Source organism: Hylobates moloch, unplaced genomic scaffold (assembly GCF_009828535.3).
Source record: "Hylobates moloch isolate HMO894 unplaced genomic scaffold, HMol_V3 SCAFFOLD_10, whole genome shotgun sequence".
NCBI lineage: Eukaryota > Metazoa > Chordata > Mammalia > Primates > Hylobatidae > Hylobates > Hylobates moloch.
In genome coordinates this window covers 169,946-186,834 of record NW_026652285.1, presented here as the reverse complement: position 1 = coordinate 186,834, position 16,889 = coordinate 169,946, and the positions used below count along the sequence as shown (strand labels likewise).

The 16,889-nt window shown below is 49.9% G+C and overlaps 1 protein-coding gene across 1 annotated transcript in view; it reads right to left on the bottom strand.

Moving 5' to 3' along the window:
* Positions 1 to 16,889, bottom strand: part of ABCC3 (ATP binding cassette subfamily C member 3) — a 57,252-nt gene that overhangs the window by 29,110 nt on the left and 11,253 nt on the right. Inside the window, exons 2-8 of the mRNA XM_032162784.2 lie at positions 6,451 to 6,627; positions 5,667 to 5,792; positions 5,313 to 5,450; positions 4,383 to 4,508; positions 4,110 to 4,171; positions 3,238 to 3,369; positions 1,490 to 1,681 (exon numbers count right to left, since the gene is read on the bottom strand). Coding sequence (XP_032018675.1) covers positions 1,490 to 1,681; positions 3,238 to 3,369; positions 4,110 to 4,171; positions 4,383 to 4,508; positions 5,313 to 5,450; positions 5,667 to 5,792; positions 6,451 to 6,627 — 953 coding nt within the window. The remainder of the gene's footprint in view (positions 1 to 1,489; positions 1,682 to 3,237; positions 3,370 to 4,109; positions 4,172 to 4,382; positions 4,509 to 5,312; positions 5,451 to 5,666; positions 5,793 to 6,450; positions 6,628 to 16,889) is intronic.

Here is a 16,889-nt window from a genome sequence, read left to right as displayed (position 1 = left end):
CACAGCTCATGGCAGCCTCAACCTCTCAAGCTCAAGCAGTCTTCCCACCTCAGCCTCTTGAGTAGCTAGGACTCTAGGCGTATGCCACCAGGCCTGGCTAATATTTTAACTTTTTTGTAGAGACGGGGTCTTGCTATGTTGCTCAGGCTGGTCTCAAACTCTTGGGCTCAAGAGTTTGACTTCCAGCTAGCTGGGAATCTCCCCTTGGAGGACCCACCAGCACCACTGGCCCAACGTGACCAGACTCCATCCACCACCTTGCCCCACACCCAGCCTCCTCCTCCCAGTGAGCCCATCATCTCAGCAAAAGATCCGTCGTCCTCCAGTTACCCAGGCCGGCACCCAGGTTGCCTGGCACTCCTCTGTCTCTCTGGCGCACACGCCCATCTCCCGAATAGCTCCTGAATGCCTGTCTCATTCCTGGCCTGGACTCCGTCTGACCGGGTTGGCCCACTTCCATCCAGCCACCCTGCCCTACATCCCCCACACTCCTGGCAGGAGATCCTTGAAGCCAGATGCCCCTCCCTGGCTCAGATCTTTCAAGGATATCCTTAGCTCTCCCTCTCTCTGTTTTCCTGCCCCTCCCTCTCGTTGCCATTTCCTCTGCCACTCAGAAACACCTGAGTCATGCTGTTTCAGGGCTTTGTGACTAAGCTGAGGCTGAACTTTCCCCTGTTTCTTCACCTACTTGTCTCTCCAAATTTGTTGACCTCCCGAGCCAGTGGGCGCTTCCTGCTCCGTCCCAGGCTGGCTTCTTTGCCCCTCCTGGGGTTTTCCAGACACCCGAGAACACTTCCGCCCCCATTGAATTCTAATTGATTTACACACTGGTTTCTCCCATAAGACCTCAAGACCCTGTCTTATTGACCTCTGTATCCCTAGTATCGTGCACTATTCTGGTACCCTGGAGGTTCAATAAGTGTTTGCTGAACAAATTAATGCATGCATGGAGGGGCAAGGAGGTGGGGACTTAGCTACTAGGCAGCTCTCCTTCCCACCCTCTCATCTGAGAGCTCGTTCTAGTCCAAGCCACTCCTGAGACAGATGTTAGAGCCTGATGGTGGGGACAGAGCACCTCACTCGGAGCTCAGAGTCCTGGACTCAGACCCGATTCCTTCTTTGCTGTGTGCCCTTGGCCAAGTCACTTCACCTCTCTGAGTTCCTGCTTTCTCATCTGTGACATGGGAATGGGGCAATTCCGCATAGGATTGTTGGGAAGGTTTAAAGACCCAAAGCTTGTTAATGCACACACCACAGTGCCTGGCACATAGTATATGCACAGCAATTCTAAGTTGAATGTGAGTGAGGAAACAAGTCAGGCAATGCCACTTGCCAAGGGTCACACAGAAAGTGGAGCTAGCCTCCCTGGTTCCTGGTCTGGGGTTCTTTTCACTGTACGTTGTTCCTTCCTCTGGGCCCAGCCCTCTGGGCCAGCCAGCCAGCCCTGCTGCCCAGGGCAGGGCTGCAGTGAGCCGGAGTGTGGAGAGACCTGAGCAGCTGCGGATTGATGAAGGAGAGCAGGTCCTGGATCAGCTTGAAGCAGGCACTGATGAGGAAGCTGGAGCCGAAGGTGGCCAGCAGGGCCTGCAGGAAGGAGGGCTTCCGGGGCCTGGGCCGGGCACCCAGCAGCACCTCGTCCTCACCGGAGGCGTTTTTCCCAGGTGCCGCTGAAGCCTTGTGTCTGGTCCAGGGAGGAAGAAGCAGTGGGTTAGGAATGGGGACAGGGGCTCCAGGAAGCCAAGGGCTAGGCTGGGCTGGCTAGGAGTGAGGAGGAGGAAGGAGCTGTTTTCTTGGCTCTCAGAGCTGGGAGGGGGACAGACAGCATAAGAATTGCACAAGTGACTCTGTCCTCAGCTGCCAGAGGGCATCTGAAGGGGTGGCCACACTGCTACCACAAGGACTCTAAAACCCAGCTATCCCCCGCGTCTGGCCCTCTCCCTGCCTCCCCAGTGCTGGCTCCAGGGAGGATGCCAAGAGGGAAGGGAGATAAGATCAAGGATGGCTGTTGGTACAGCCACCAGGCAGCTGAACAGGAAGGGGGTGGAGTGGCATGGAGGGACTGAGAGGGGGTGCAGCAGGCAGACTGGGGGCCCATAGGTCTTCCTGGAGGCTCCAAGCCATGGAAGCCGGGATACTGCTAACCACGCCCAGGCCCAGGTTCCTCCAACAGCTGGTGACAACCGGAAGTTCCGGGCTGAGCAAACATTGAACTCTTAGGCCTGGATTGTGGATGGGAGGAGGGAGGGTTCAATCCTGGGGTCAGAATTGGGTGGAGAAGGATGATGCTGAGTGCCAGCTCTCTTGGCGAGGCAGTTGGCCAGAGACAGGTTTGTGGTCCTTGATAGGAGGCTGCCAGTGGGAAGACCCCTCAGGGGAAGATCATCTCATTCAGCCGCTGCCTCCAGACAGAAGGAGGCAGAATTGGCAGGAGTGTGCTGGCTCCTGGCCCTGGAATCAGCCCTTTCAGTCAGGCAGGGTGGTGCAGTGATATGAGGAGGACCTCTGGGGACAGCCGGCTCCATGTGGATTCCAGCTTTGCCACCACCAACTTGGGGACCCTGGGAGGTCCTCTGTTAAATTTCTGTGCTTCGGTGTCTCCATCTGTTTTTGTTGTTGAGAAAAGGTCTTACTCTATTGCCCAGACTGGAGTACAGCGGTACAATCTCAGCTCACTGTAGCCTTGACCTCTCGGGCTCAAATGATCCTCCCAGCTCAGCCTCTCAAGTAGCTGGGACTACAGGTGCACACCACCATGCCCAGCTCATTTTGTTTATTTTTTGTAGAGACAAGGTCTCACTATATTGCCCAGGCTGGTCTTGAACTCCTGGACTCAAGCAATCCTCCTGCCTTGGCATCTCAAAGTGTTAGGATTACAGCTGTGAGCCACCACGCCCGGCCCCAGTGTCCCCATCTATAACACAGGGACACTAGAACCTACCCTTTAGGGCTGTTGAAAAATTAAGTGAGTTCATTTATATCCTTAGGATGGGACCTGGGATGGAGTAGTTGCTCTAAAGCGCCAGCCATTCTCCTGCCCCCACCAGAGCTGGGAGAACTAGCCCCATCCAGGCCTAAGCTTCCCGTAGAATGGTCCCAAGGCTGCCAAGAAATCACCTGGTCCTGCTCTGCTCGCCACCCCAGCAATGCCACCCTCCAAGGTCTACCAGCGTCCTCTGCAGGAGACCTGGGGTAAGCGAAGGGGCTGGGTGGTGTGGTGGGTCAAGGGGAGGGCCTCACCGAGCCGCCTGCTTTTCCTGCTTCCTCCATGCCTCCAGCAGCTGCTGCACCACCATCTGGGATCTGTCCTCCTCCTTCAGGGACCAGAGGTCCTTCTCCTCCAGGGGATGCCGGTAGCCATAGATGGCCATCCTGGGGGGAGGTGAAGCCCGGTAGGCAGCCCCGCAGAGGGTCAGGGTGTAGCAGCCCGGAGCCAAGGGCCAGTGTCTCCAGGGCCCCAGGTCTCCAGAAAGGAGGGTCTCCCTCGGGCACTGTGACCCTGAAAGGTGTCTCCTTCATTTCCTCAGTGAATAGGCTGGAGGTCACTGGCTCTCCCTCCCAAGTTCCTACCACTACCCGCTTCTCCTCCTCCTCCCCAGGTGCCCCATCTCCTCCCCACCCCAGGCCCTGGTGATGGAATCCACGCTGGCTGGGGCCCTGGGTGAGGACGAGGCCTGGGGAATTCGGCCCCAGCCTCGGGTGCTTCCTCAGTGCTGTGGGGTTAATGAGCTGTCACCCAGGTCACAGACACAGTTATCCTGCTCAAACTGCTCTGAGGTGCAGCCAAGGAGATGACAGGCCGCAAGTTTATCACAAACAGAGGAGCTCAGAACTAACGACAGTCTTCTTCCAGCCTCCTGGGCCTGTCGCCACAGCCTGCCAGATGCAGGGCTGGCCTGTAGCCTGGGGGCGGCGCTGGGCCAGGCCAGGCCTCTGCATTTGGCTCTCCTCCCAGACCACTTCCCCACCCTCATCTGCCCCGTGCCCACTGCGGTGGGGGGTGGGGTAGGTGGCCAGCCAGGTCCCTAAACTGCTGCCCTGCTCCCCTTCCTCCATCTCACCTTCCATCCCTCCCCTCCCTCTGGCCCGGGCTGGTGGAAGAGCCAACTCACTTTGTGAACCACCAGAAAAACACGCGGGAGAGAAAGCCAGCACTGGTCTCGGGGTAGGGGTTCTAGAAGGCGAGAGAATAGGATGGGGGAATCAGGAGTGCCCACCACCCTCTCAAAGCAAAGTAGGGAAATGGAGGGGACCCTTGTTCCTGCTCCAAGCCCCAGTTTACAGATTGTTGAGATGACCTCTCTCCCACTTTGAAAGGAACTGGAGGGGTTGGGGGCTGCTGGTCCTCAGCTGTGGAGCCCCCGCACTCTCCATGGGAAACTCACAGGGTCGACATTCTTTGTGGAGAAAAATGGAGGTTTCTCCCTGAAGCAGGCCAAGATGAGGGCAGAGAGTACCAGGGCAAAGTGGATGTAGAAGGTGGCGAAGCGGAAGGGGTCTGAGATCTTGCCCTGGGTGGGAGAGTGGAGGGGCGTCAGAAGCACTGGAAAAGCCTGGGCCTGCAGCCCCTGCCCTGCAGAGTCCCTTGGGGCATCAGGCTCCTCTGGGGCAGGAGGCAGCACCTGGGGGCCTCCAGGTCCCCACTCAGAGGACTCTGAGAGATGGGGAGGGATCACAAGGGGGCTCTGATTCGGCGAGCACCAGGTGTGGTGCCAGCACCTTTACCTACACGACCTTGTCTAACTGGGACATCAGCCTACAGGCAGAACAGCTGATGATGCCCTTTCTGCAGTTAAGGAAATGAGGCTCCAAAGGTTTCAGCGACCCGCCCGAGCCCACGTGGGGAGTAAGTGGGTTGTTCAGGGCCTATGTTCTTAGCTACTCTCCTTGCCTGCTTCCCGCTGAGATGGAGAAATGGGAGGCACTAGGTTGGCCTGCAGTGTTCCATCCCACCAGCCCAACATCATGGCCACTGAAGATCAAGAGGAAGGCCAGGAACTGAGGGAGGCGGGAAGAAAGGAAGAGAACATGCTAATGGGACCTCTAGGTAAGCCGGAACTCTTCACACGTGTCTGCATACATGTGCTCGTTACACGGACACTGACTGACCCCCACGTCAGACATTGCACTTGGTGGGTGGGTGCCCCCTCCTCAGCCTGCTTCCAGGTGGAAATGCAGCAAGTGGAGAACAACACAATTGTGTTTGTACTCGAAGCCTCGAGGGAGGGACCTGGGACCCAGCAGTGACTTTGAACCCTGAGGTCACCCTCCTATCAGGGCTAAACCTGGCAGGTTCCCCTGTCCCCCGACCTTACCTCTGCCTTGGCTGAAAGGATCTTGGAGCGGAAGGGGATGATGGCGCAGACCACACACAGGAACCAGAAGATAATGAGGACCCCCGAAGACTGTACGCCCTGCAGCCGCTCATACTGCATCAGCAGGGTGGCCAGCAGCTGTGCAGGGAGGGCAGGGAGGCCCGGGCAGAACACACACATCTGGACCTGCCTCCACTTCTCCCCATCCCACATGGCCAGAAGTTTCTGGGGCCACCCCCTTCTTCTTCACATTCCCAACATGTCCAGCCCTCTCCTCGGGGCCCAGTTTCCCTATCACAGTTCACAACCCACTGGAGACCTCCCCCATCCACTTTCCCAGGGCCCCACACTGACCATGGTGACCCCCACCACCAAGGGGGTGACAAAGAAAACAGGGGCAGGGGCCCGGCCATGGACCAGGCCGTGGAAGGAGTAAAAAAGGTCCGCCCAGGAGATGCACCACAGCAGGACGCCCAGGACCTGTGAAGAGAGCACAGGTTGGAGTCTCCAACCCCAGAGGCAAGGACAGTCCTCACTGGGAAGGGGTCTTTGTACTTGAAGCCACCAGAATCCACTAGACCTGCCTGGGACTGGCACTGAGGTCTGGGAATGGAGCTGGCCAGAAGCTCGTTGGGGGTGGGGAGAGTGTTGCTGAACTTGCTTAAACTTTCCCAAGTGGGGAATATGTCAGCTGGCTGTATGTATTCTCAGTTGTCAGGTGAGACTGGGGAACCTAGTCCAGCAGAGGAGGTGGGAGAGGCCTCATTAAAAGCAGAATCCTGGCTGGGCACAGTGGCTCATGCCTGTAATCCCAGCACTTTGGGAGGCTGATCACCTGAGGTCAGGAGTTGGAGACCAGCCTGCCAACATGGCAAAACCCCATCTCTACTAAAAATACAAAAATTAGCTGGGTGTAGTGGCGCACGCCTGTAATCTCAGCTACTCAGGAGGCTGAGGCAGGAGAATCGCTTGAACCCAGAAGGCAGAGGTTGCAGTGAGCCAAGATCGTGCCACTGCACTCCAGCCTGGGCGACAGAGTGAGACTCTGTCTCTACATTAATTAATTAATTAGATTAAAAAATAAAAGCAGAATCCCCAGGGCCCAGCCCCATCGGGAGGAGATCCCTGAGCCACTGACCGTCTTGAGCCTGGACAGGTGGGAGAGGATGATGTAGCCACGACAGTGGTGCCGCAGGTAGAGCAGGTAGCAGGGCAGGGCGACCCACAGGTAGATGCAAGGCACCCAGGCCAGCAGGGAATTCTGGAAGCAGGGAGTGAGGTCCGGGTTTTCTGTGTGCACAGACAGGTTGGAGTCCTGGGGGCACAGAGAACAGTTTAGTGCTGTGGCAGCCCCACAGAGAACTGGGCTGTCTTGAGGAAGATGGCTTAGCTAGAGAGATGTCCCATCAGAGACGGGTGGAGCGGAAGACAGGTGAGGAGGAGAGAGACCAAATACACAAATGAGCAGTTGTTGTCCCAAGTGTGAATTCTCCAAGGACGCCATGGCTGCCCCCATTTCCTTATATTCTCTCTCTCTCTCATTGAGGCATAATTTAAGGGCCACAAAAATTGCACCCAATTAAAGTGTACAATCAGTGAGTTTCGACAGTTGTATACACCTGCAAAACTGCTCCCATATTACCTTATGGTCCTCTGCAGTTCATCCCTCCCAGGCTCATTTTCTTTCTATCATTCTGGATTCCCACTCTTTTTTTTTTTTTTTTTTTTGGCACTCTGTTGCCAGGCTGGAGTGCAGTGGTGCCATCTTGGCTCACCGCAACCTCTGCCTCCCAGGTTCAAGCGATTCTCCTGCCTCAGCCTACTGAGTAGCTGGGATTACAGGCGTGCACCACCACGCCCAGCTAATTTTTGTATTTTTAGTAGAGACGGGGTTTCACCATGTTGGCCAGGATGGTCTCAATCTCTTGGCCTCGTGATCTGCCTGCCTCGGCCTCTGAAAGTGCTGGGATTACAGGCGTGAGCCGCTGCGCCTGGCCCTCACTCTTTTTTTTTTTTTTTTTGAGATGGAGTCTCACTCTGTCACCCAGGCTGGAGTGCAGTGGCGCGATCTCGGCTCACTGAAAACTCCGCCTCCCGGGTTCACGCCATTCTCCCGCCTCAGCCTCCGGAGTAGCTGGGACTACAGGCGCCCGCCACCACGCCCAGCTAATTTTTTTTGTATTTTTAATAGAGATGGAGTTTCATCTGTGTTAGCCAGGATGGTCTCGATCTCTTGACCTTGTGATCTGCCTGCCTCGGCCTCTGAAAGTGCTGGGATTACAGGCGTGAGCCACTGCACCTGGTCCTCACTCTTTTTTAAAACTAGTTTTTAATTTTGTCAAAGTGATATATACACACAGTTTAAAAGACCACTTTCTCTTAAGGCCTTTCCCGGGTCAGGGATAGGGAGGTTCCCTGAGCCTTATCTGCCTCTCTTCTGAATGGAGGTGACCATCCACTGGCCCACCTGTACCTCACTGGGTGGATTTGAGGCTCACAGGAACCAAAGGATATGAAGAGTCTTTGCAAATTACACAGACTAGAGTGATCAGCTCTCCTAGTATGGATGGGGCTTCTCTGGTTTTAGCACTGAAAGTCCAGTGTCTTGGGAAGCTGCTTGGTCTTGGGCAAACCAGGATGGTTGGTTACTTTACTGGCTCTGACAAGACTGCCTCTTACCTTTGAGTATAACTACACTTACGAACTTTTTTGGAAAGGGATGGGGGAATACATTCATTAATAAACACATGTTTTACTGAGATTGTTTCCTCCAAGGCCACTAATGTACTAATCTGTTTCTTATGTTCTTTGCAGAGCATTAGATGCTTTTTTAGAGATGCACAGAAAATATCAACAACAAGAAAAACCACCCACAATCTCATCCACCTAGAGACATCTGTTACCTGAGGATATAACTATTTTCTAATTGCCAATTTAAATAATTATTATTTTTATTTTTATCAAAGCTATGCATGCTCATAAATCTTTGAATTTTCTTTTTTCTGTTTCTTGGTTGATTTGGTTTGGTTTTGTCTTTCAAGCTGGAGGTGTTAAATTAGATTAAATTTGGCCTTAAGCTGCCTCCTTACATAGTGAACTGAAACCCAACTTAATATGTAAACAAACCTAACGTGAGAGTTTCTTGTAACAAGTAGCTGAGTCTCAGCCAATCACTGCAACTGAGCTTTCAGCCAGTTGCAGACTTTAAACTGCTTAGACCTGTCCAGATAAAGCAAATGCCAAGTTATAAATAGGCTGTTTCTATATGTCACTTTTTTTCTGTCTGTAAGTACTACTTGACCATATGGTTAGGTGGAGTTCTTTGAGCCTTTACCGGTTTAGGTTTTTTTTTTTTTCTTTTGAGACAGCGTTTCACTCTTGTTGCCCAAGCTGGAGTGCAATGGTGCAATCTTGGCTCACTGCAACCTCCGCCTCCCGGGTTCAAGCCATTCTCCTGCCTCAGCCTCCTGAGTAGCTGGGATTACAGGTGTGTGCCACCACGCCCAGCTAATTTTTTTGTATTTTTAGTAGAAATGGGGTTTCATCATGTTAGCCAGGCTGGTTTTGAACTCCTGACCTCAGGTGATCCGCCTGCCTCAGCCTCCTGAGTAGCTGGGATTACAGGTGTGAGCCACCGCGCCTGGCCAAGTCTTTACTAGTTTAGGATGCTGCTCAATTCAGGAATTGCTTATTTTTTCAAATAAGCTCTGCTAAATTTGTCTAAAGCTTTTCTTTTTTCTTTTTCTTTTTCTTTTTTTTTTTTTTTGAGATGGAGTCTCCCTCTTGGCCCCCAGGCTGGAGTGCAATGGCGTGATCTTGGCTCACTGCAACCACCATCTCCCAGTTTCAAGCAATTCTCCTGCCTCAGCCTCCTGAGTAGCTGGGACTACAGGCACCCGCCATCATGCCTGACTAATTTTTGTATTCTTAGTAGAGATGGGGTGTCACCATGTTGGCCAGGCTGGTCTTGAACTCCTGACCTCAGGTGATCCGCCCACCTCGGCCTCCCAAAGTGCTGGGATTACAGGCGTGAGCCACCGTGCCTGGCCTAAAGCTTTTCTTTTAACAGATTGATGTCAGAAGTGGGATCTGAAGTAGAAATCCAGTGACCCTCAGGAGCATTGAGTGACCAAGTAAGGGTACCTGACAGGGCGCATTGTGCCAATTGTTCTCTTATAGCAACTGGAGGTCATGGGTGAGTTCTATCTCAGATTCCAAGCTTCAGGAATTTGTGTTTTGTGTTCTCCAAGTTTATTTGAACAATTCTTAGATAGGACTGGGTCCACGAGCAAATCAGATCTGATAATTAACTGAAATGGATCCAGTTAAAAGCCTCAGGCAGGTGCCTTTTGAAAGTGAGTTCCTCCAAAACTAAGGAGTCTGGGACTCCAGGAGTCTGAGATGCCACTTTCTGGGACAGTGGCTAACTTTATGAACAACAATTATGAGGAACATGTGTATTTTTGGAAAAATGGGTTAACTTTGCTGAGGACAGCTTAAGAGTTACAGTGGCCACAGTGGGAAAGTTTTGACCTAGATAAAACTGTTCACTTGCAAGGTGCATTAGAAAAGACAGATTCAAAAATGCCACAAAAGCAATGGGATGCATTCTTTAATTGGTACACAGAGGCATCTAAAAGATTAAATGAATAAAAAATTGCTTCTTTATAATAGGTTCCTTACAGAAATCAAACGAAAAAGTTCTTAAAAGCCCCTTCACAAATCTTATTCAAAAGCTTTAGTCATCTGGGCAAGAAATCTTGTTCCATTGGCCAGTAGAGCAATTTGGATCCAGATATTCTTTTTTTTTTTTTTTTGAGACGGAGTCTCGCTCTGTCGCCCAGGCTGGAGTGCAGTGGCGCGATCTCGGCTCACTGCAAGCTCCACCTCCCGGGTTCACGCCATTCTCCTGCCTCGGCCTCCCGAGTAGCTGGGACTACAGGCCCCCGCTACCACGCCCGGCTAATTTTTTGTATTTTTAGTAGAGACGGGGTTTCACCATGTTGGCCAGGATGGTCTCGATCTCCTGACCTCGTGATCCGCCCACCTCGGCCTCCCAAAGTGCTGGGATTACAGGCGTGAGCCACCGCGCCCGGCGCTGGATCCAGATATTCTTTAATAAATTCAGGAGTTTTATATTACTGTACCTGGAACATGGCTAAGATATTTAAATGAAAGCTGTAAGATCCGTTGCTGTTTATGTTTATATATGTCTGTATGTATGATATAGGTATCATAGTTTCTATCTCCTTTTAATGCTTCAAAATTAAATTATAAAAGAGCTCTATTTTGTTGGCTTTAAGAAAAATAAGTGCTTATATAAATGAAGTATTCTCTCAGAAAATTAAGAACTACCTCAAATGCTTTTGCAGCTCATCTGACTTGGGTAATTTTTGGCAAAGAAGAATATTGTTGGTTTGACGGAAACAGACATGTTTTCATAGTTTTGGGGATTAAATATCATACAGGTGCATGATTTCCTATCTAGGTTTACTGGTAACACAAGCTTATGTTGTCTTTATATTATAAAATTTGTCAACAAGAAAAACAAAATGATGACTAGTTGTTTATTATCTCATCTTTATAGGCAATCCAAGCATAAGTGTTGAAAATAAGTAAGTTAAATGAATGTAAGATAAAATTCCCATGTAAAAGATGTCCTTCCTATACCAGAAGGTTTTATTATTACTTTTTTGAAACAGGGTCTCTATCGCCTACTCTGGAGTGCAAGTGGTAAGATCTCGGCTCACTGCAACCTCTGCCTCCTGGGCTCAAGCAATCCTCCCACCTCAGCCCTGCCAAGTATCTGGGACTACAGACACAAGCTACTACAGCCGGCTAATTTTTGTATTTTTTGTAGAGATGGGGTTTCACCATGTTGCCCACGCTGGTCTCGAAATCCTGAGGTCAAGTGTTCCACCTGCCTCAGCCTCCCAAAGTGCTAGGATTACAGGCGTGAGCCACCACGCTCAGCCACCAGAAGGTTTTAACACTCTTAGCATCAAGAATAGAAAGTTGAGGAGGACGGAAATCTGTGCAAACAACAATTTAGTTTTCAGGCCTCACAAAACAAACAAACGAAAAACCTAAAGGGATACAAATGAAATTTTGCCTTCTTTACAGTTTATTATTACAGAGAGACTAAAGACATTTTGGAACATTGATAAACATGTTCTGTGCCACACTGACAAATTGTACTATGAGAAAGCTCATGCTTCTAGACATTACGGTTCATAGATTTACCAATCTACTGCTGGTGTGACACACAATTCACAAATGCTTACTTTCTACACTTGATCTTAGCCAAAAGGCCGAGAAGCGATACAAATGCTTACTTTCTAATGTCCATGGAAATTAAGGTCACGAAAGGTTAAGAATTCTTTTTTTTTTTTCTTTTTTTTTTTCCTGAGATGGAGTCTTGTGCTGTCACCCAGGCTGGAGTGCAGTGGCTCGATCTCGACTCACTGCAACCTCCACCTCCTGGGTTCAGGCGATTCTCCTGCCTCAGCCTCCCCAGTAGCTGGGATCACAGGTGCCCGCCACCACGCCCAGCCAATTTTTGTATTTTTAGTAGAGACAGGGTTTCACCATGTCAGCCAGGCCAGTCTCGAACTTCTGCCCTCAAGTGATCTGCTTACTTCGGCCTCCCAAAGTGCTGGGATTACAGGCATGAGCCATCGCGCCTGGCCGGGGTTAAGAATTCCAATTTATATATGAAGCTACAATTATAGAAACAAAAAGGGGGAAAATCTATATGAAAATATACAAGGAAGGTAAGAAAAAGGAATATATGAAAAAGAAATACACAAAGGAAGCTAAGGAAAAAAGCTATTAAGACGTGAGGATGTTTTGTTTTGATAAGGGAAAAAGAGAATAAATTTTGTCCTAAAGTGCAATGACTGATTTTTCGAAAATGAGAACAGGAAAAGTATAGGATAAAAGGTGAATAGATACGAGACTTGTAGGAGGTTTGTGGAAGATGAATCTTGTGAAAGAAATTTTATGGGTGATCAAACTGGTTAAGATTAGGAGGTAATTATTTACAAGTTTTTTAAGAATAAAAGTTAGCGACCGGGTGCGGTGGCTCATGCCTGTAATCCCAAGACTTTGGGAGGCAGAGGCGGGTGGATCACTTGAGGTCGGGAGTTCGAGACCAGCCTGGCCAACATGGTGAAACCCCGTCTCTACTAAAAATACAAAAAATAACTCGGGTGTGGTGGCACGTGCCTGTAATCCCAGCTACTTGAGAGGCTGAGGCAGGAGAATCGTTTGAACCCAGGAGGCGGAGGTTGCAGTGAGCAGAGATTGCAACATTGCACTCCAGCCTGGGCGATAAGAGCTAGCATTAATATCAAAATTACACTGATGCAAAACTAGAATTTGGTACTCTCCATTAAAACAACATGGTGTTCTTAGATTATTGATCTGATCATAACAGGAAATTGTAAAAGGTTTTTCTTTCTCTTTAGGTAATTGGCCTGGAAAACAAAGATTCTGTGTTCTACCCAAATAATTTCCTGTGCTTCATGCTGTCTTTGTTAGGTTTTTGATCACTTAAGAAAACTGAGAACTCGCTATTAAAAGAGCTAAGCTTTTTCTACAACTATGTAACTTTTTGTATATGCCTCTGAAGTCTTTTAATGAATGGCTATTGTTCACAGTGACCTGTGATCCTATTAAAAAAATTTATTTTATGTGCTGCCTATTTCCTTCCTTCCTTTCCTTCCTTCTTTCCTTCCTTCCTTCCTTCCTTCCTTCCTTCCTTCCTTCCTTCCTCCCTTTTCTCTTTCTTTCTTTTTTGCTTCCTTCCTTTCTTTCCTTCCCTCCCTCCCTTCTTCCCCTCCCTCCCTCCCTTCTTCCCCTCCCTCCCTCTCTCCCTCTCTTCCTTCCTTTCTTCCTTTCTCCTTTCCTCCCTTCCCCTCCCCACCCCTCATCTCTCTCCTCTCTCTCCTCTCCTCTCCTCTCCTTTCTTTTTTTGACAAAGTCTCGCTCTGTCACCCAGGCATAAAGCTGACTCCATACATAGTGGACTGTAGCATAATTCAATATGTAAACAAACTGCAATGTAACTTGAGAGTATATTCTTACAATAAGCAGCCAAGTCTCAGCCAAATATAGCAGAATTTTCAGCCAATCACAAGCTGCCAGCTGATCAGAACATGCCCAAATAAGGCAAATGCTGATCTGTAACCAATCAAGCTGTTTCTATACATCAATTCCTTTTTCTGTCCATTAATACTGCCTGCCCATATTGCTGGGTGGTAAAACTCTGTGAACCTCTACTGGTTCAGGATGCTGGCTGAATCATGAATTGTTCTTTGCTCAGATAAACTCTGCTAAATTTAATTTGTCTAAAGTTTTTATTTTAACAGAATTTTTCCTCAAATGTGTGGTGCTTCTTTTTTTTTTTTTTTTTTTGAGATGGAGTCTCCCTCTGTCGCCAGGCTGGAGTGTGGTGGTGCGATCTCAGCTCACTGCAACCTCTGCCTCTGAGGTTCAAGAAATTCTCCTGCCTCAGCATCCTGAGTAGCTGGGATAACAGGCATGTGTCACAATGCCCAGCTAATTTTTGTATTTTTAGTAGAGATGGGGTTTTGCCATGTTGGCCAGGCTGGTCTCGAACTCCTGACCTCAAGTGATCCGCCTGCCTCGGCCTCCCAAAGTGCTGGGATTACAGGTGTGAGTCAACACACCCGGCCTGTGGTGATTCTTGCGGCTTGGCTGTCGCAATATTTTGGGGTAAGACACTAAAGAGTTGGCTGCTCTGTGTGTCGGGGGCAGGTGGATTTGGGACTGGATCTGGGACTCTCAGGACAATCTGTGAACAATGATGAGCGAGAGTACCCAGGACCAAGGACCAAGAAACAGCTACTGAAGACAGAGTACTGAGAACCAAGCTTACTGGCTGTTGGGCTTCACAGCAGAGTGATCAAGTAGGAACCTGGTCCTTTAGGGAAGGCTCCCCCAACAACTGGAAGAATCTGGAGGTCTTTTCTCTGGGACCAATTTAGGAGTGAGGGCTGAGGGTTCTGTCCTTCAGTATGCAGACTTTTACTTAATTCCACAGAATAAACTGCTGGTCTTCTGTGAGGTGGCTGGAATTTGCCTGGCTTTGAGAGGGGATGGGTAAGTATCTTGGGTGTTTCATCTCTCCTTACGCATTCTCCTAGCAGCCGCTGCTTTCAGCCCTGCTCTTCCCCTTGCCTCCTTCAGCCCTCCAATCCCCGAGCTTTTACAGACTCCAAATGGCCTTTGGTTTCAGCTGTTCTCTGCTGTGTCAGTGATCACTCCTCAACCTGTTTCTCACTTTCCAAAAAGGTGTTAATATTGTCTGCTGTTGTCTCCTCTTCTCTTTGTCCTTGTAGGTTTACATTTTTTATTCCTTACTGTCATTTTGATGGAAAATCAGGAAGGACTGGAGATAAAGTCTTGTGTTCAATCCACCCTATAGAATCAGAAGTCCCTCCAACTACAATTTTTTTTTTCTTCTGGGCAGAGTCTTGCTCTGTCTCCCAGGCTGGAGTGCAGTGGTGTGATCACAGCTCACTGCAACCTCCGCCTCTGGGGTTCAGGTGATTCTCCTGCCTCAGCCTCCCGAGTAGCTGGGATTACAGGCTCCTGCTACCACGCCCGGCCAATTTTTGTATTTTTAGTAGAGACGGGGTTTTGCCATGTTGGCCAGGCTGGTTCTCAAACTCTTGACCTCAGGTCATCCACCCGCCTTGGCCTCCCAAAGTGCTGGGATTACAGGCGTGAGATACCGTGCCCGGCCTCCAAGGCCGAATTAAATAGACCCGTTTCAGACTTTATGCAGGACCTCCCTGCAACAGTGGGCTTCCCCATCTCTTGGAAACCACTCTTTTCTGGTCTCCTGGTTTCTTGGCAAGCATTCCTCGCGGTCTCCTTATCTTCCTTCTAGTTCACCCTGTGGACATGGGCCCTAGCCCCCAAGTTCTGACCTTGGTCTTTGGTGCTCTCTCTCATCATTGTTCACAGATTGTCCTCAGGAGTCCCAAATCCAGATCAACAGCTCAAATCACCTTCTGAGCCTCAGCCCCTACTTCCTGCTGCCTCTCAGATGGCGTCACCATCTGTCTGCAGCCACCTCATATTCAATACCTCTCAAAGCAAGATCCTTCACTCCCTGCCAGAACCAGCCCTTCCTTTGGCCTTGCCTGCCTCTGCCAAGGGCATCACCATTCTCCCAGCTACCCTGACACCTGTAGGGACGTAGGTCCTATTGATTCTTGATGGAAGCATAGTAGCTGGACAAAGAGGTGTTTGAGACTTGGCAGGAAAAGGTTAAGAACTCACACTTTGCCGGGCACAGTGGCTCACACCTGTAATCCCAGCTCTTTGGGAGGCTGAGGTGGGCAGATCACGAGGTCAGGAGTTCAAGACCAGCCTGGCCAACATGGTGAAATCCCGTCTTTACTAAAAATACAAAAATTAGCTGGGTGTGGTGGTGGGCACCTGTAGTCCCAGCTACTCGGGAGGCTGAGGCAGGAGAATTATTTGAACCCGGGAGGCGGAGGTTGCAGTGAGCCGAGATTGCGCCACTGCACTCCAGCCTGGTGACAGAGGGAGACTCTGTCTCAAAAAAAAAAAAAAAAGTCACACTTAAGCTGTGTGGTCTTGACCTAGGTGCTTAACCTCTCCCCTCTCTGGGCCTTGGTTTCTTTAAGGGTAACATTGGGATGATAATATCTCTTACCTGGTTCCTCCCACCTGGCCCCTTGGCCAGACCCCCATCTCTTCATGAGCGATTGCCATAGACTTCTGGTCTCTTCCCTTCAGATTCCCTGGGGGCCCAGATCCTGCATGGTTTTCCCCTTCCTTTCTGGCCATGCCATCACAGTCTCTTTGCTGATTCCCCTGCCTGGTGCAAGAGGGTCCCGGAGCTCAGTCCTTTCCTCTTCTCTGCCTCCTTCCTATGTGCACTCACCCTCTTGGCAATCCCATGAGTCTCATATGATGTACCATCTATATGCCAGTGACTTTCAAGTCTATCTCTCCGGCTTATTGCTCCCCAAATCTCCAGCTCCATATCTAACTGCTGACTTGACATCTTCACTCCATACACCCTACAATAGCCTGCAAGGACCTGCACAATGTCCCTTCCCCCAACCCATGACCCTCTCCCTGCCTTTCCTGCTTCACTCCAGCCACTGGCCTCCTTGCTGGTTCTGAATGCACTTGCTGCTCCTGTCTCAGGGCCTTTGCCCTTGCTTTTCTCTCTTCCTGGAACACTCCTCCCCCAGACATCCTCACGTCTTTCTTTCTCAACGAAGCCTACCCTGACCATCCTGTTTAATACTGCCACCTGTGTCCCACCCCTGTATTCCCAATTCTCCCACCATTCTCCGCTTTTTCTTTTCTCCATAGCACCTATCACCTTTTGACATGATATATAATTTACTAATTTATTATATTTTCTCTCATCTTTTCCTTTACTTGCTGACATGTAAGCTCTTTGAAGGGAAGAACCTTTATTTTATTTATCTATGTATCCTAAGTACTTAGAATGGCGCCTAGCACATAGTAGGTGCTCAGAAAAAAGATTTGCTTAAATAAATC